Source organism: Sinohyriopsis cumingii, chromosome 16 (genome assembly GCF_028554795.1).
Source record: "Sinohyriopsis cumingii isolate HCF-2022 chromosome 16, ASM2855479v2, whole genome shotgun sequence".
Lineage (NCBI taxonomy): Eukaryota > Metazoa > Mollusca > Bivalvia > Unionida > Unionidae > Sinohyriopsis > Sinohyriopsis cumingii.
The window spans coordinates 67,950,782-67,971,206 of NC_142976.1; the positions used below are offsets into that span (position 1 = coordinate 67,950,782).

General features: G+C 34.9%; 2 protein-coding genes across 3 annotated transcripts in view; one reads left to right on the plus strand and one right to left on the minus strand.

The window, feature by feature from the left end:
* Window positions 1-20,425, plus strand: part of LOC149780719 (RAB11-binding protein RELCH homolog) — a 188,522-nt gene that overhangs the window by 85,795 nt on the left and 82,302 nt on the right. The window lies entirely within an intron of this gene.
* LOC149780720 (uncharacterized) overlaps window positions 3,374-20,425 on the minus strand; it is a 31,254-nt gene continuing 14,202 nt past the window's right edge. For both annotated transcript variants that reach the window (XM_089937768.1, XM_089937769.1), the window contains exon 2: window positions 3,374-9,835. In XM_089937768.1, coding sequence (XP_089793894.1) covers window positions 8,643-9,835 — 1,193 coding nt within the window. In that variant the 3' untranslated portion in view covers window positions 3,374-8,642. The remainder of the gene's footprint in view (window positions 9,836-20,425) is intronic.

Here is a 20,425-nt window from a genome sequence, read left to right on the forward strand (position 1 = left end):
GAATTTTGATATTTGAACCTACCCGGATTTCATGGTATTCATTATTATGGTTTGTTTGAAAATTAATGTCTCAAGAGGAGGTATTTTCAGATGAATACATTTTTGCAGCAGTGATGAAATTTCATAATCCATGAGGGTACAAACCTGAGAAGATGATGAAAAATTATTTAAAAAAAGACCACATTTCAAAGATCGGGTTCAAACTCATTACCTCTGATCTTACTTCTGCAGGGCCAGCTTCAAGGCCAATCTGCTTCCACTTTACTATATGTATCGATTAGAGCTGGGTACCACAAAAACTTTTGTACTGTGGTATTTCTAAACAAACCATAATATTTACACAGTGTACTACAGTTATATTAGGGACAAACAATTTGATTTGTCTGAAGATGGGCCTGAGCTTTTTGTTAGTAACATGACTTCATTTGTTATGGTAAATAATTCATCTAGGTGGTCACATATTCAGTACAGTTTGGGCTAGATATCCATGCCTTGTGGCAATTGTGATTTAATTGTGTCAGCAACCCTTGTCCAGTGAGGATGCAGTGATGCATAGATTTTATGTTGAGGATGTCAACTATTTTACTGTCTAGCTTGAAATGATGTGAGTGTTAAATTATTGCATAGTCTTTGTGACATCACTTGTTAACTCCATTTTTCATAGTGCTATGAACTCTTGGAGGGACTAGATGTAAAGTGATGTACAGTCAACTCCACTTACATGCATAGCCTTGGGACTGGACCCAAGTTATACATATAAACGGAGTATGCATTTAAGCGGTATTCATACATATTTACAACGTAAAACGGAACCATACTATGCAATTAAGCGATATGCATTTAAGTGGAGCTGACTGTAATCCTGACTTTTGTCTATTTTTATAAGTTTTTAATAATCACAAGAACAGTGCTTTGAAGAAGAAATATGAAGTCAATGAAAAGTATATGACACCATGGAAAATCACTTCTGATTTATGACCAGCTTTGAATTCGCCTTTAGTGGTTTTGTATCATAATTTAATGCAAGCTTGATAATTGTATTATGTTGAAGTAATTCACTCACCAACAAAGCATCCCATGTGTGCTGTTACAACTCTTTGGTCTTAAACTAAGTAATAGAAAAGAGCAAAAACCAAACAGCTCTGTAAACTTCAACAAATAATTTATTTCCCTAGAATAAAAAGTTTAATATTTAAAAGTAACTTACAGTATTGTGAATTAAATCCCAGTATGTCCTAATTCCAGTTTTGAATGTGGTGATGTTCCATTGGTCTCAAATGTGCTAATGTGCCAGCAGTCTTGACGCATCACAATTATATAATCCCAAATGACCTTGAATGGATTGACAATAAATCCAAAATGCTTGTTTAGTCCCAAATCAATGAGCACTTTGTAATTCTAGTAAATAATTTAAATAAATCCTCTCAAATTAAAACTGAACACTAATGTAAGACTGATTCCACTTTGGATGTTAAGATAAAAATGAGTCATTATGTTTATCCCAACCTTTATATAATAAATAAGACATAAAAAAGAACTAGGATGAGGGTCGTTTTCCTAATAAATTCATTTTCAGAACATTCAAAGTTGCAAACATGGTCAAGTCTCTTACTAAAAATGTATTAAAGAATATGTAAAACTTCAGGTGGACCAGGATTTTTCCATGGGGAATACTAGTATCCTGAACTCTGATCAAAATAAACATTTACATCCTAGTGATAATTATCATAATATATAACCAACAATCATAAATAAATATTGTTGTTTACAAAAGAAATATCACTAGTGAGGTAGGCGTAAACTCAATTACTGACACAAGTCACTCACAAAATATAGTTAGCATATAATCATGGGAAAACTAACACATAGTGCAAATTAAATACACATAATATTATCCAATAAGAGAATCTTTGATCTTTTAACCAGTGTAAATTTGATAAATATTTAATTACCCATTTAGTTTTGGAGATTTAGTGACAGTACTGTTCTCTATACATTTTATGTAAGGACCAATACATAAGGATAGATAGTTAACTAATTGTAAGACAAAAAATGCACATCAGCTTAAAATTGTTTTTTGGTTTTTAATTGTTTGGACACTAACTTTGTAAAAGTTTTATTTTTCCAAAAAGTTACATACTACAATTGTTAACAAGCACTCATCTTTAAAGTCATGTATGTACAAAATATGGCAGCATGCAGGGAAGACATAACATTACATTGATCTCTTGCTTTTCTTAAGAGCTGTATTCAAATTATGTAGGTTTCTGGCCCATTAATGAAATAAAATAAACAAGTGGATGAGAACAAAAATCAATGTAGGGTTTCTCAACAAGGCAAGCAATTCCCAATCTCCAAGTTATAATAAATGTGTTCTGTTTCGCTCAGCCTTATAGTGACAAATAATGTAATTGACCTATAGCCAGAGTATTCATACTGTATAAGTTTGCTTGTAAGTGAAATCCAACTGCAAGCAACAAAGATCCTGATCTGTTGTGGCATAAGGTGTATGTTTTATGCTCAACTACCCTTAACAGTCTTCATGGACCCAGATATGCCAGCACATTATGTAACAGCAGATCTGGGTCTGTGCAGTTTGTTGTTGGACTCATAAGTGAGTATATGTGGTAACCACTCTTCACTCATTAACATGTGATGTCACACAAATTCAAAGTACTTTATGTTGATACTTATGCAGTGTCAGTTAGTGGTAACATTTAAGTACAATCTGTAATTTTCATGAAAATGGTTGAATAAAATGTTTAAGTTAGGACAGTTTTGTGTATATATATTTATATATATATATAGTGGCAGGCTAATATGATAGGTGACAGACATTTGGCCTGAAAGCCCAACAAGCTTTTAATATGCTTGTAAATCACCTTTGCCATCAATAGTATTGCCTATAAATAACATGATGTTCATAATTTTTGCATCAGTATTGGTTGGTGTTATGTATCGACATGTAGTAAGGTTTGAATGACATAACGATTATTCATTAACTGTAATGCAAATGCTATGCTCCATGTGGAGATTGGTCATCCATGACTTTATGGATCAATATAGGCACACCCTGTCCATAGTGATCAGTTACCCTGTTAATAACCTGTGGCCAGAGCAGATATAGCACATCACTTAAAAGCAAAATAATTTATGTTGAGTTTCAACCTGTGTGAATAACTGTTAATTTTTAGTGCATACAGAAAATTTCATGAAAAATGGGTTTTAAAAATGCATACGTTATGACAATTTTGAATATACACACATACATACACACACACACACACACACACACACACACAAAATAGGCCTGGAAGTGCAACAATAGTATGCCTATAAAACACCTTTGCCAATGATAGTGTTGGTCATTGGTTCAGGACAGAGTTTGAGTGTCACATGGCTACAACATTTCTTTAATTCTTCAACTTCATGGTCCTTGTGTCAAACCCAATTTTAAATCATGAATGAGAACTATTCTGTTATATGCACAATGCTTTATTGAAATAATTCATATTTAGATAGGAGACAAACGTGTACAACATTTGCATAAAAGACAGTAAACATTAAATTTGTATCAATGATCACATAATGAATACAATAAATACAAGCTGTTAAGGGAATGAGGAAATTATACCTAATCTTATTTCTAAGCTGAAATTTTGTTTGTTCTTGTAATTTTACAATGTACATCATTTACACCTTTTATTACATTAGTTGGCAATAACCATTCTTAGTATAGAAACTTACCATTAAAAACCAGTGTAATATATGAAAAGAAAGAAAACTATTTAGTTTTACAGTGAAAATTTAAAGCAACCACAATGTGAACTTTTGACAAGAACATTGCACGAAATGAGAGTAGATGTAATGTAAAACATTAATGTAAGCCCTTTTTACAGCCTTTATTCTCCTGTAATTAATTTATGACATGTGAATGAGGAGACCTCTGCACTATCATAATCATAGGAATGACATGGAATGCTGCAATAACAGCAGGATTTAATAAAGAGGAAAAATAATGAAGGAAGTACAGAAGCTAAGAGCAAAACTCAGAGATGGACAAGAACAAAAATATATGGACAGAAAGAAAATGGATTGTCAAATACTTGTTATAAAAGAAGTCAGATATGAAGGGGAAGAAAAAAAAGACATTTAAAAATGAAAACAATTCAAGTGGAGATACATGAGCATTTTTGGAAACAAAATGTAAATCCTAAATTTTGACAGAAACATTACAGTATACACTACATTTAAATTGTTCAGAATTTACAGTTAAGTTTACAGTGCAACAGAATATGTGGAAATAATATGTAATTTAAATTGAATTGCTTTTACAGGCCAATGACATACTTTTCAAATGATTTTAGGTTCATGTTCATGTATATAATAAATGTACAATGATTCATGTATTCATGCCCATGAGTGTAATAAAGATGCAATAATTTCATGTGCTCATATCATTGTATGTAATAAACATGCAATGATTTAATGTGTTCATGCCCCATGAATGTAATAAAGATGCAATAATTTCATGTGCTCATATCAGTGTATGTAATAAACATGCAATGATTTAATGTGTTCATGCCCATGAATGTAATAAAAATGCAATATATTTAATTAGCATGCAATAATTTCATATGATCATTTTCATGTAAGTAATAAACATGCAATAATTTCATGTGTTCATGCCCATGTATGATAAATATGCAATGATTTGATGATTCCATTATAAAATTGTTGTCTTAGAGATACACTTCTTATTCAGAGTTACTTAATGTATGAAAGCATTTTATTAGCATCCATCTTTGACACAGGCATCAGTAAGTTACCTCATTAACCCCAGGAGATTCCTTTCAATTTTGCCTGAAATAGGGGTAGGAAGTGCATTTTTGGGGTTACTTCTGAATATATCAAAATACATCTGTTTCCAAGAGATTTTCTTTTAGCCAGATGCCTGGTGTGTTAAAGACATTCTTTCTGATTGGCTATTTTGCTCGCACATGTGCAGTAGAGTCAAAATTGGACTTGTTCGATATTGGACCCATTATTTTCATGACCTGGGCACTTTTTACTCATAATCTCAACTTGTCCTGCTTTTTATAAGGGTTCATCTGTCTGTATACAGTTCAGATTGGTCTTTTTCAGATTTCAGGCCTAAAAGTCTAAAAGCTAGACAAAAACTCAGGTTCCAAAACTCAATAGTTTCTTACCTAAATAAGTTGAGTCTCAAAAATTGTTTTTTTCCCCATGGTATTTTGTAATGTGAGCCGAAAGTCTTACATTTTTTTATAAAATTGTAGAGCTACATCTGTCCGCTTGTATGTAATACCAACCACTTGGGTGTGTCATAAATGATGTTGACAAGTACAGAGTTTAGAAGTAGGGTACAACCTCATGACATGTAATTGTGGCACTTGGGGTTAATGAGTTAAGGTTCTAGTTAAATTTCTTGCTGTACAGTTGTTGAAATAGTTGTAAAATACTTGATATTTGAGAGAGGGAAGTGCGTTTGTGCCAGTTTTGTTCACAGTCAAGCCTGCGTTTAATATATGTAAATTTAGTACTCTGTAAGACTGGAAATTTTATGTCAGAGACATGTTGAATATATTAGGATTGTAAACATTCAATGATACATGTACTTTAATATTATTATTTGTTATAACCATTTAGAATATCCTTGCCCTCATTAATACATACACAACATCTAAAACATGTTACCTCATTAATACACACATCACATCCAGAATAACCTTCCCCTCATTACTACTTCTGCCACATCTAAATTATCATTGCCCACCTGAATACATACACCACATCTAAATTATCCTTGCCCTCATTAGTACATACACCACATCTAAATTATCCTTGCCTTCAGTAGTACATACACCACATTTAAATTAAATTATCCTTGCACCCATTAATACATACACCACATCTAGAATATCTTTGCCCTCATTAGTACATACACCACATCTAAATTATCCTTGCCCTCACTAATACATACACGTCTAAATTATCATTGCCCTCACTAATACATACATACACCACATCCAGAATATCCTTGCCCTCATTGATACATACATGTTGCTGAATTGACTATAAATTAAAGTGAAAATACTTTACTGAAGGTGTGTAAAATAGTGAATAGTGGCAAGAAATGCACATAACAGAGGAGGACATATAGATTTTATTTTTAAGAATAATCCTGTGGTATTGGCAGTCATTCTCTATAAAGAGATAGAAAATGGGTAACATGCAGGCCTCATGTCTGTAAGTTGTAAAAAATAGATTGCCATTTTAATATTGATTTTCAAAATTAACATGCAATTTGTCATCAGGAATAATTAAAAGGGTGCTTACCTTTGATTGGAAAAAATTGATTTAATGTTTAGAAATACATTCAGTGATAGTTAACAGCTTGATTGAGGAAAATGGATTGGACAAAAGAATATTCCCATTGGAAATTTACATTAGTTGATAGAGAATGGCATATGTGATATGTGTGTAGGCATGTACTGTGGCTTAATGGTATTTTTAAATTGCATTTTCATACATAGGTTGTTACTACAGATTTCCAATGATTTTCATGTGTTTGTAATAAATGTTCAATGATTTCACTTGGAAAACTTCAGGAAGTATGTTACAGATACTTGTTTTACTGTGTACTTAATTTAGCATGATTTCGTTAGGAAAATTTTAGAAAATATTTTAGGATTTGTTAAATACTTAAGTGTAAAATATAGAGACTTATTGGCAAAATAATTTTCATATTTTTTCCATTTCAATATTTCACATATGAAAACATATCCTTACATTTTCACATATGAAAAATATATTCTTATATTTTCACATGTGTGAATATAAGATTTCCCATCATGCATTGTGACACTTGATTGTGTGTGCCCAAAAAATCTGGTACCAGTAGCAAAAAAATGAGTACTTTGTGAAGCAGAACAAAAAAGTAGATTAGAGACATGGAAGTAAATCTTTTGTTTTAAAAAAAATGTGATCAGATGCCATTCACATCTCATTTTTAAGTTAACTCCCCTTATTTCCTTGACAACAATGATAAATACACAGTGGTGCATTGTTGAATCAGAATTGCATTGTTTTCAGATAGGGTTAGCTAGTTAACAAAATTGAAAAAATGCAATTTAGTGTGAAACATTAAGTCAACCCAATCCACCACTGTCTCAGCCTTTGAACGTGAAGCAAATTTACGAAAAAGGGGATGGGACAGGCATGAGTGTGTTTAATCTTCTAAACTTCAGTTCTTGAGCCTGTTTGGTATATAATAAAAAGAAAAGCTATTGGAATAATGCTTCCTGGAGGATATAGCTATTTACATATACTTCTGATCCACAATGATAAGTTCATCTTACTTTTATAGTACACATACTTCATTTGAAATTTATAAATATGTTATAATATTTCTCTCATGGTTAAACACCAGTGGGCCAGCCTAACAAATTTGCCAATAAAGTAAGGGTGGGCTATTTTAAGAGTAAGATATCTTTAGTAAATATTTGTCAAAATTTTGAGAAAATAGTATGTGAACTCATTATGGAGTATGGTTTTATTAGATAAATATAGTAAATTGTGCCCATTATTTGCCAGCCTTAGTAAATGAAACAGTCAAATTATTAATTCAACAAATTTCATATATTTTAAAGAAATGGGCCACAAATGCAAGATTCTGTCACTTATATTTCTTTTTCAATAAATCTCCTGAAAATTGCAAGTCAGAAATCAAATGATTTCAACTTTGCATATTTTGTGTATTAAGATATCACAATGTGGCACAGTTGACTTTCATTTTGTTATCATGTGATTACTAAACTTATTTAAATCTAAATTTTCTGAAATGAGCTTAGGTGATATCATGTCAGTAATGCTATGTGATCAAAGATGACTAAGACAACTGGTAGAAAGGCTTGTATAAATACCCATATTTAACCTGGATTGGCCTATTCATAGTATCATATCCAGCAGTGGCTGATCTGAGGGGAATCATGGAGGGATAGATCAGTCTAACTTCACTATCTCTCTTTAATTAATGGACTTTTAGCATAAAAACAGCACAGGTTGATCATTTTAAATAAAATTGACTTCATGTTCTCAAATTCTAACCCATATAAAAGTTGATCTGCATTCATCTGGTACTTCAGAATAATTCATTCTCTCTCTCTCTCTCTATATATATATATCAGAGGCATGATTTACTTACAGGAACGATCTATTTCTCATGTTACACTTTTGTTTGTTTGTCACTGACCTGTAACCGATTACTCTTACTATTCAAAACAGACATTACTTGCCATACATACAGAATGTCTGAAATTGATAATATTTGATGGGTTTATTTTGAAGGCATTGTGACTCACTTATTACAGCAGGGGTGCAACCTTTTTCGGCCAAGGGCCAGATTGCATTTTCTAAGACCACTCGAGAGCTGCAAACTCTAATTTCTTTAATTTAATTACTGTTCATGGGTGAGATTTCTATATTGTTTTCATTTGTCCTAAGGGCCAAACAGAACTCGTTTGTGTGGGGGGGAGGGTGTGCACCCCTGTATTACAGCAAAAGCTGAAAACATTTTGACTTCTATTTTAACTAGAAAAGCTTTCCCTTGACAAACGGTCTTAGCTCACATTTGTAGCATCATAGTTAAGGAACATGGGCTTTTCATGCCTGTTGAGAATGCATGTCTTGGAATGAGACACTTGATATTTTTTTCTAAAGGGACAACAAATCTTTTTAAATGTAGATTTGATGTCTTTTTTGAATTTCTCACAAGTTAGGTAAAACACCCAGAACATGAGACTAATATGTGCATAAGTAAATGTAGAGGAAATTGCCCTGATTACATTCACTGTATCCAATTCCATCTTGATTATATTATTTGTCACAAGGTAATTCAAGCCATCATTCAGAATGCGGAAGAAGGATACAACAGCAAATCCTCCATACACAATTGTGAAGGATAGCTTCAGTTCTTGAAGAGTTTTTAGATCTAAGAAATACTTCTCCAAGTTTAACTCCAACTGCTCCTTGATTCGGTTATCCATGTTTTTCAATTTGTGAATGGACAAAATTAAGCAAACGATAGTAATTATCATGGGAATAAGATCTCCAATGAAGAGATTAATTAGTGGCCAGATGACATCACGGAAATGGTCAGAGAGCTCATTGATGTAAGTACACAGGAGGACCCGGATATTGTGGTCATCGCCTGGTACAGTCAGTCCTGTAGTCCAAAAGAAGTGCAGATTCAAGGTTAGGAGTAAAACTATAATCAGTAATACAACAGCAGTTGCTCTGTCACGTGTACACATTTTGTAGATCCTGTATGGGTAACGTACTCCTATGGTAACTTCAATTGCCATAGCTACCATAATCCAGGATAGTGTGTGAATGGTCATGCTGTATAGAAACGTGTACACTTTGCAGATAGCACTAGAAAGCAGCAGAATCTCTTGGCTCAGGTTATACATGTCATCAAAAAGTTTGGCATACCAGTCATTACCACATTCAACGTACAGCTTAACTAGATCCAAGAGCAGCAAAATTGTCATGTACAGACATGTTGACCACACATTATGGCTGTACTTGTTCAGTAGCAACATGGTTGCAACATTCCCAATGGTTCCAAAAAGCAGAAACAATGGAAAGAGGCACAGATACAGATACTTGATAAACTTCTGTTCTGGAGAAAGTTCCAGCATGAAACTGTCGTAGTCACTGTAGGCATTTGTGTAATCCCTAGGGTAAACTGCTCCTTCTCCCACCACAGCCATCCCTGCTCTTGTGTCCCCCATCTCAGTTAGGTTCACACCTGAAAAAAACATATTGGTGGAATTAAATCTGATTTCGTACACGCTTACAGTCAATGACCTTTTACTTATGTGTATCATAACCTCAATAACGTCAGTAATATACCATTGACACAAAAAAAGGTTTCATGCAGATTGCCAGTTAAAGATTAGACATTTAATGTTTCGATGTTGGTCACAATGTTGGTATGCAACTTTGCATACCTGGTATAGCTAGGCCTATGAAATTGCAACTTTGCATCTGTGATATAGCTATACCTGTGACATTGCAACTTTGCATATGTGATATATAGCTAGGCCTGTGACATTGCGGCTTTGCATACTTTTATTACTAGGCCTATGACATTGCAATGTTGCGTATCTGATGTAGCTTGGCTTATGACATTGGAACTTGACATACCTGATATATGTTGTTGTTGTTGTGGGGTTTAACGCCATTTTTCAGCACACGATTGGCTATTCATGGCGGCCAGTATTAATGGTGGAGGAAGAACCCAGGAAAACCCCAGAAAGAACCACCGATCCACGAGAAGCTACTGGCAAGCTTTCTCACATACCCGCATTGGCCGAATCTGAGACTCGAACCCACGCAGACAGAGGTGAGATGGCAGTGATCCGTAATGGATAGCGCTTTAGACCACTCGGCCACTCGGGGCCCCCATACCTGATATATAGAGAGGCCTATGACATTGCAACTTTGCATACCTGATATAGCTAGACCTATGACATTCATGTTGCTTTGGGCAATGAAAACCAGGAATGTATCACTCCTTTTGACTGCTTTGGTGGCTTAAGTGGTTAGAGTATCGGCCTCAAATGTGGGAGGTCGCTTGTTTAAACCCTGGCCGAGTCATACCAAAGACCTATAAAAATGGTACTAACAGCTGCTCGCTTGATGCTCAGCATTAAGATGTTAGTGTTAGAACTGGTTGGCCTGGTGTCAGGATAATGTGACTGGGTGGGACATCATGCTACATGTCTGCAGCATGATGCTCCAGTGCTAGACATTACTTTAAACTGCCACACTGCTGACATTGTAGCCATATGACTGAAAAATTGTTAAAGCTACTTTAAAAATCCAAATCACACACACACACACACACACACACACACACTCCTTCTGATCTGTATCTAGTCCATGAACTTTGGGTAATTATTGTTTGGTTAGATTTTAACTGTACTTTGAACACATGATTGGCTGTATGATGCCAACAAAATGAAGGCTGGATACCTTTCCCAAGGACACATTAAATCAGCACACATGACCTGTGACCTGTGTAGTCTGATTCTCAACATACTGAGATGCCATGGCTTCCCAGACTGATATATGAGTCGCAGAGATAGGGGTTAATATTTGGTACATGCCAGTTACCATCTGATTAATTACCTTTAGATATTGATTATATCCATACTGCATATTCAAACTGTGAACTTAAAAATCATGGAGGAGGTTTCCTTATACTTACAGCACTCCTTCATTATAATGGTGTTCATGGAAGTCGTAGAGTATACTGCCCTATATATAGTGAGACCACATACAATGATGTACATGATATAAGTAATTTTTCTACCATATTTACATTATAACAGGAGCCATGTTAATAATGAAGGGTCTTGTAGTGTAGGAGTGTTGTATAAGTAAAAAGGAAGGTCCCATTTTTACTTAACATCTTTATTGTCATCGTAGTATATTGTTATTTATATGTACAACCAATTTAGGGATTTTAAGGAAATTTTCAGGGGCTGGAGATAAGCCATGATCCAATGTAAATGGGTTTCTCTATAATAATGATACATGGTAGAAACTCATTGGCTTGAAGTGCTTTGCTCAAACACCTGAAAGTTTGACAGCTGCATTTTAATTCCCAGCAGAATCTCAAGATTGGACATAGTAAAAAAAAAAGTCTCTGGATTTGTTAAACAGCTGTCCTTCAAATCTTAATCTCTACAGTCTTTCGATGTTGATAGTCAATTCACTCATTTAGCCTCAAACCACCTAGCCAACTTGGCATGAATGTCATAATAATGGGAGTCACTCATTTAGCCTCAAATCACCTGGCCAACTTGGCATGAATGTCATAATAATGGGAGTCGCTCATTTAGCCTCCAATCACCTAGCCAACTTGGCATGAAGGGCTTGATAGTAGGAGTCATTCATTTAGCCACACAACACCTAGCCAACTTGGCATGAATGGCTTTGATAGTGGGTGTCCTCTCATTTAGCCTCACACCACCTTGCCAGCTTCACATGAATGATATATTATCTACATAGAAATGCGTATCTTTAAAGTGGCTTTAATAAAACAAATTATGTAGCAAAATGAGGGCCCAAAGTGGCCAAGTGGTCTAAAGCACTTGCCATTACAGATCATCACCATCTCACCTCTGTCTGTGTGGGTTCGAGTCCAGGATTCGGCCAATGTGGGTATGTGTGAATGCTTGCCAGTAGCTTCTCGTGGGTCAATGGTTCTTCCTCCACCATTGATACTGGCCACCATGCATAGCCTGCCATGTACTGAAAAATGGCATTAAACCCAACAACAACAACAACAAAGCAGCAAAATGAACAACACTGGCTGAGTCTACTCATCTGTAGATCATATTTTTATCACTGTCCAGTTTGCATGCTGATGAACCAGAAAATATACTTTTTATGATTGCTGTGTAACACCCATTTCTTGCCTTTACTACCGATCCTGTGAACTGAATGTGTCCTTGGTGTTAGAAGTATTTTAAATATGTTAAATTTCCAGTTTGTGCAGTTCACTATTATAAGTTGCATTCATTCACAAAACCAATTTTTGAATAATATTATGAGTGGGTTCTTTGCAGCACCTGACAATGTAACATGATGGTCTTGCTGCCAGCAAAGTCCATTGTTTTGTCCAGTTTGGCTTGTTTAATTTGCAGGAAAATTGTTTTTTGGGGTCTTAAAGTAGTATTTACATTCACTGACATGGGGATTTTCTTAATGAAATTTGCTTTTACTAAATTGTTGACAATTTTTCTGTTCACATAACTGGATATTTGATTGGATCTTCTAGACTTCCATAGGTAGACCAGGTTTTAGGTCAGGCACAAATCATCTTGTGTTGCTGTTTGGGATTAACACTGTGTTTCTGCACATGACTGGCTGTATGGCAGCCAGTATACCGGTAACTGGTGGAGGAAAAACATGAAAGAACCACTGGCTGGTGGGAAACTACTGCCAAGCTTTCTCATGTACCCACATTGGCTGAGCTTGTGACTCGATCTCATGCACACTGAGGAGAGATGGAAATCATCAGTAAAGACAAGTACTTTAGACAACTCAGCCCATTAGGTCCCCCAAATCATGTTATAGTAACAGTGAGCACCTGCTGTCTACTGTACATTTTGATACACACACCCCTCAAGTTAATTATGAGTTGAGTCCACAGTTGCAGTGTCTGGTGTCATTGTTGATGTCATGGTAAAAGTGCACATCAAGGTATACACATGCAAATACCCCATATTACTTTAAATCAGAAATTATGTTGTTGTTGTTGTAGGGTTTAATGCCATTTTTTTAGCACAAGATACATGGCGGCCAGTATAAATGGTTGAGGAAGAACCTGGAAAAACCCAGGAAAGTACCACCAACCCACAAGAAGCTACTGGCAAGTTAATCTCACATACCCATACTGGCCAAGCTTGAGACTTGAACCCACACAGAGGTGAGATGACAGTGATCCGTAACAGTGAGTGCTTAAGACCACTCAGCCACTCGGGTCCCCCCACATCTGATTTTTTTGTTTTTTGGAGTATAATTTCAACCAAAAAAAAGTCTGAAATTATATGCCATTTTGTTTTGCTTCCAGCTCAGATTTCCCAATTATATCTTTGTCTAAAATATTTTCACCACAGATCATTAATAGAGTCATAAAGTGAAATTATCAAATTTTGAATGTATTTGACATTTTACTCTTAATTGATAAACAAAAATTCACATATACATTGGTCTCATGCCTGGCATACTGAGTCACCCAAGAAAATCCATGCAATTGTACTGGCAGTAGCATTAATATATCTTCAAATTCATTATCAATGCATGGTAGGGGCCCCGAGTGGCCGAGTGGTCTAAAGTGCTCACCGTTACGGATCACTGCCATCTCACCTCTGTCTGCGTGGGTTCGAGTCCAAGGCTCGGCTAGCGTGGGTACGTGGGAAAGCCTGCCAGTAGCTTCTCATGGGTCGGTGGTTCTTCCCTGGGTTTTCCAGAGTTCTTCCTCCACCATTAATACTGGCCACCATGTATAGCCTATCATGTGCTGAAAAATGGCGTTAAACCCTACAGCAACAACATCAATGCACGGTGGTTGTTAAACATTCTGACTGAGATAATCTTTGCATTATACATGTATCACTAATTGATACAGAATTCTTTTACCAATTGATTTATTGTTGTGTAGATTGGATTCAAATTAACTCTGATTTTAATCAAATTAGCTCATAGCTAATGAAGATTTATATTTGTATAAATGCTGATCTTTTTGTTAAATGGACTTTTTTTATCTTTAAATTGCATAAAATACTGTATTCTTGCTAAGTACATGTATAAGTTGATTTTAAACAATAAATCAGAATCAGTGCTATTTAGCTTTTATGATTAAAGTGTTAGTTCTGGATAGGAATATAATTATGACTTAAAATAATGTGTCAGTGTACATACATCACAATTAGTGCCTTGAAATGTTCCAGTTATTGGGAATTACTTTTAATATGACTCTCTATTTAGCAGTCCACCAGGACATTGGGGAACAAATTTGACAAATTAAACAATATACCTAGTAAAACATTGATAACAAATACAATTACTTCCATAATGGCATCACATTAGGAAGGAAGTCTGAAGAGTACATGCCAGATAATGGCATGTAAGATAACTTTATGGCTTGACTGGTTGTTATAAATGTTTACTTTTATACTTGCATATTGTCAACTTATGTACTAATCATAGTAATCAAAAATAAAATGTTCGAAATGGTTCTGGTCCAGGTGAACCCAAAAAACACTTAAAACAAGTAGAAAGGTGATGGAAGAATACAGCATTATTTTTTTTTGTGGGGGGGAGTTAAAATTGATGAATAAACTGGCAGCTCTGCTTAAAATATATGTATCTATGCATTTGACCTTAGTTTACCCTGGATTGTAAGGTAACCTCAGTTAAATATTGATGGGGCCTTGGCTGAGATTGAATATCACAATTCTAGGTCATCATTTTAACATAGTTATTGCCTCTGATCGTCAGACCCAGTCACTTTCATTTCTACACAGCATCTCATTAATTTTAATTGGGTTTGAACTAATTTGGTTTTCAGCTTGGTACTGATGAAATCTTGTTTGACTTCATTTGTCAGTACTGTCATTTTGGAGAGTTATGGCCCCTTATTATCAGACTTTATTTTGATAATGTGCATGAATGGCTCCCTTATTGTATTTTAAACAAATTTGGTTGGCAATTTGATATTGATAAGACCTTGCTTGAGTTCATTTGTCATCATTCTGTATGAGCCTGGTTTACAGAGTATTATCATTATTAGATTTCTTGAAATTTTTATATGCAGCTCTATAATGATATAACCTCAGCAGAATTTGATTTTCAGCTTCCTATATGATCATTAAGTGGAGTTATGGATGATGAATCTTGGACTTGACATATTTTTGTACAACTTTGTATTGATGAGACCTTTCCTTTCTTCGAATTGACCAATGTGTGTTTTGTTTGTTTATTTTTAATTTTTGGCGGAGGGCACAAAAACATAAGTAGGTTATTTATTGCAGATGCATTTGGAGTAAAGTACCTTACCCAAGAACATGTCACAAAAACCAGCTTGGACTGATCCAGTGGTAGGATTTGAACCCACACTCTTTCACTCACAAATCCAGTAAGCTATCCAATGCATCACTGTGGCCTTACATATAAACATGAACTTGTGTACTGTGTCATCAGTATCACCTAGCCATTTTCCACTTTAAAAAAAAACGATATGCCAACGTTTTTTATGAAATCGGTGGACATCAGTCCCTGGAATTTGCTTGTTAACACAGGTTTTTTTGGTGGGGGTATCTGTTCTTTTATTTTGAAATAAACATTTTTAAATTCAGTATATATAAAAGTGTGGCAGTGCAGAGTAAGATAAAAAATTTGTGAAATGATGTTTAACAAGGGTTGTTGTATTTATGTTCATTATTGTCTGCAATGAAACAAACAAAAATGTATGACCTTCATACATTTTTTTTACAAATTCAAAACATTTACGCTGCAAATATGTTGAAATAGCTCAGTGTTATGGATTAGATCAGTCTTTCAGACAACACAGAACTGTAAGTAATAAAAATGACAAATACTAGAATTTTGCTATTTTAATGAAAATTTCCTGCATATTGCTTCTGCCAAATTTTGTGATCTAAATCAATGAGAAACATAACTTGAGATGTGATGGGAATCTTGACCAAAATACCTTTCCTCAAAGCATGATATCATACTGGGAAGACATAAAATCTAATGGCACACCGCATGATAAGGTCCTCCGTAATATCTGGCCTGTCAGTGCTTATAAAGATGAAGAGGTCTGTTTATATCAGTGACTAGTATTGGCCATCTGAGAAAAAAGTATGGTAGGTTGAAAAGAAAAAAACCCACTTTTAAGAGGCCATAAGTTCTGATAAGGTACTACATTTATTTGAAATGATTTAGGTATGGACATCGATTAGAAATGTTAGATATAGATAACTGCCAGATGCTCTTCACAGAATTCAATTTCTTGAAAATATGTTACCATTGCATTGTTTTTAATTACCTTAAAATGAAAGTTACATTCTTAATAGAAAATGTTTCATTCAAATTTGCAGTCATGTTGGCATGGGATAAATTAATTATTTGGATCTAGGATCATACAAAATCAATCAAAGTGTCTTCATGAGCTTATGCTACTCCTAAATTGGTTGTTACAGGAAAGGAGCATGTTATTCTGAAACACAAAGAATCAAAGCTGAAGTATTTCAATAATTAAAACACTGATAAAGTGATGAAATGTGTATGGTACTTGTACTTACAAAATTATCTACTTAATCCATTTTCTCAATTGACGGATGAAAATCCACTTTATTATCTTTTCACTCATGGAAGTTTGTGATGCAATTTCCTTCTTTTTTTATGAGTATGCATTGGAGCTTAACCAATGTGAGCCTGAATATCATTTTGATCAAAGGTTGACCAAAGATGAACTTAACTGAGTAAACCAATCAGAAATTCTCTCCAAACAGTCACTGATTGATCAATAAGGGATATTGTATATGTGCTTATTTCATTTAGCATGTTAAGGACTTAAGTTTGTTGATGCATTTTCATGAGAAATGAGGAAATTTCATCACACAGCCGTTATGTTTAGTTAATATACTCTACTTGTATATTTACGCACCTGAAGGTAAGCACCATAAACAATCAGCTGTGTAAGATATATGATGGCAGCCCTTTCATTTTAGCAATTGTAATCCCCCTTTTCTTGAGATTTAGTCAGTTATAGGTGAAAAACTGTACATCTTCTTCAGGGATAAATTGGTCTCATATAAATTCAACAAGAGTACAATAGCTGGTTTATAATATATATAAAGAAGTTTTAACTAGCTTTACCACATGCTGTAACAGATTTACTCTGCAGATTTATATCCTTCATACCCTCATAACCATCACTCATCATTATGTTTCCTCCAAAGATTAAAGAAGCCAGAACAAAAAAATTCTCAGTTTGCTTGATCTAGGAGTAAGTAGGAACTCAATTAGTTTCTATGGTTAAATAAAAAGAGCTGATGAAACCTCAGGCTCCAGCAACCTAACACTAGCTGTCAGGAAAGTGTTGTTTATTCAGCATTCCAACTGATCCTTGCCCATTCTCAAGTCAGGCTATGATTTATTTAATACATAAGAGTTTTTGAGGTACAAGGATGGTCAGATTGTAAGGCTGTCTAGTTACGGACAGTCTGTAATATTTACCAGTTTTACTAGATTATTGAAGGTACACATTTTGACTGTTATAACTTCACTATCTTTGGTGTAAGTTTCACTCTTTGGTGTAAGTTTCACTCTTTGGTGTAAGTTTCACTATCTTTGGTGTAAGTTTCACTCTTTGGTGTAAGTTTCACTATCTTTGGTGTAAGTTTCACTCTTTGGTGTAAGTTTCACTATCTTTGGTGTAAGTTTCACTATCTTTGGTGTAAGTTTCACTATTAAGAAACAGTTTCCATCTTATCAAGTGGTAAAATTTTACATTAAAGAATTATTAATTTTAAAGAAAATGCAGATTAGTAGTATCCTTTGCTGTGTTTGTGTGTATGAGAGAGAGAGAGAGAGAGATAGATAGATTATGACTAGATATTGCTTTCTAGTTTCAATCAACTTTAATAAATAACACTATTGGGTTTTATGGAACGGATTACCTTTTATTTTCAAATTGTCTGATCCTTGTTGCAGATTTTAAAAAAATGCTTCAATCTGGTTTCTGTTTCTGAATAAACATGTTGCTAAAAGAAGTTTTGACCCACCCCTTTCCAGATATGTATGTATGTATGTATGTATGTATATATGTATGTATGTATCTAATTGGTTTGCATAGTCATGGCTATATAGTGCCCTGCAAAAGCTCATTAGCAAAACTCCCCTGTGGGTTTGAGTCTGTAGAATATGCACTTACGAGTTTTAGGCTGTAAAATAGGCCCAGTTTGAGGCTGTAGAATATGCACTTATGAGTTTTAGGCTGTAAAATAGGCCCATTGTACTCAGCTGTAGGTTTGGGGTTATAAAATAGGCCTGAGGAACCCAGCCACCTATGGGTTTGGAGCTCTAAAATATGCCCAGTGTACCCAACTATGGGTTTGGGGTTATAAAATAGGGTAATGCATTCACCTGTGGTTGTTGGGTTATAAAATAGGCCAATGCACTCATTTTTTAGTTTGGGACCATAGAATGGGTCTGATATGCTCACCTAAGATTTTTGGGGCAATTGGCCTGATCCACCCACTTGCATGTTGCAAATAGGTAACTGATGGAGACAGGTTACTGTGGAATGCATCCTGTGATGGTGTTCCAACTGATGGAAGTAGCTTGTATGATGCATCATTTGATGGTGTTTCAACTGATGGAGGTAGCTTGTTGTGGGATGTATCCTGTGATGGTGTTCCAACTGATGGAAGTAGCTTGTATGATGTATCCTTTGATGGTGTTATAACTGATGGAGGTAGCTTTTTGTGGCATGTATCCTGTGATGATGTTCCAACTGAGGGAGACAGGTTACTGTGGGATGCATCCTATGATGGTGTTCCAACTGATGGAGGCAGGTTACTGTGGAATGCATCCTGTGATGGTGTTCCAACTGATGGAGGTAGCTTGTGTGATGTATCCCTTGATGGTGTTCCAACTGATGGAAGTAGCTTGCTGTGGGATGTATCCTGTAATGGTGTTCCAACTGATGGAGGTAGTTTGTTGTGGGATGAATTCATGTGATTGTGTTCCAGCTGATGACTGTAGCTTGTTGTGGGTTATATCCTGTGATGGTATTCAAAATAATGGAGGTGTCTTTGTGTGGGATTTATCCTGTGGTGGTATTCAAAATGATAGAGGTGTCTTTTTGTGGGATTTATCCTGTGGTGGTGCTCAAACTGATTGATGTAGCTTTTTGTGGGATGTATCCTCTAATGGTGTTCCGACTGAAAAGGTCTTAGATTTCTTAAAAGATTGCTTTTTATATAGAAATTAATTTTAACCTTATATTTTAAGGGTTTGCCTTTATCTTTGTTTTTTATGCCTTGTACAAGTTTCTTCAGCATCTGTCTGTCTTATTGGTGATTTTAATAAAAAAAAAAAAAATTGGGGGGGTCTTTACTTTGGACTAATTTTTTCCAAATAGCTTTTGTCAGCACTGCATGATATAGCCAGGATTGTGCTTATTTTCAGTTAAACTCTTCACTTACTTTCATACATACTGGTACAGATCAAAAATGGCAAGGTCAAACATGGTGACATAAGTCCCTGCAATATGGATCCCTTCGTCCAAAAGTAAAGGTTCATTTTGAGACCAAAAAAAAAAGTACAGATGCTACAAAAAGTCCCCAAAAAAGGCATACAAGACATGGAGAAAAAGGGGTAAATACAACATTAAGATGTTTATGTATAAAACTCATCCTGTTAAAATGTCCAAGACTTAAGTTTAACCACCTTCACAGGATGCATTTCAGAGCAAACAGGTTAGCCTCCATTAGTTACCTATTACAACATGCAAAGGGTGCAGCAAGTTTATTGTACACCCTGGAACCCTCAAGGGACTTCAGGAAAGTAAATGATTGTAGCCTAATTTGGAAATACAAAAAGTATTAGCTTTTGCATAAGGTGAGGGATAAATAAATGTAGCATAGAGTAATGAAGGTGACAAATTTACTGTGAGAATATATTGAAAATAACTCATCTTCCTATACTATATATATATATATATATATATATATATATATATATATATATATATATATATATAGATATAGATACATATGACAGGTTCTTTAAAAATGATTGAGTGGGCTGT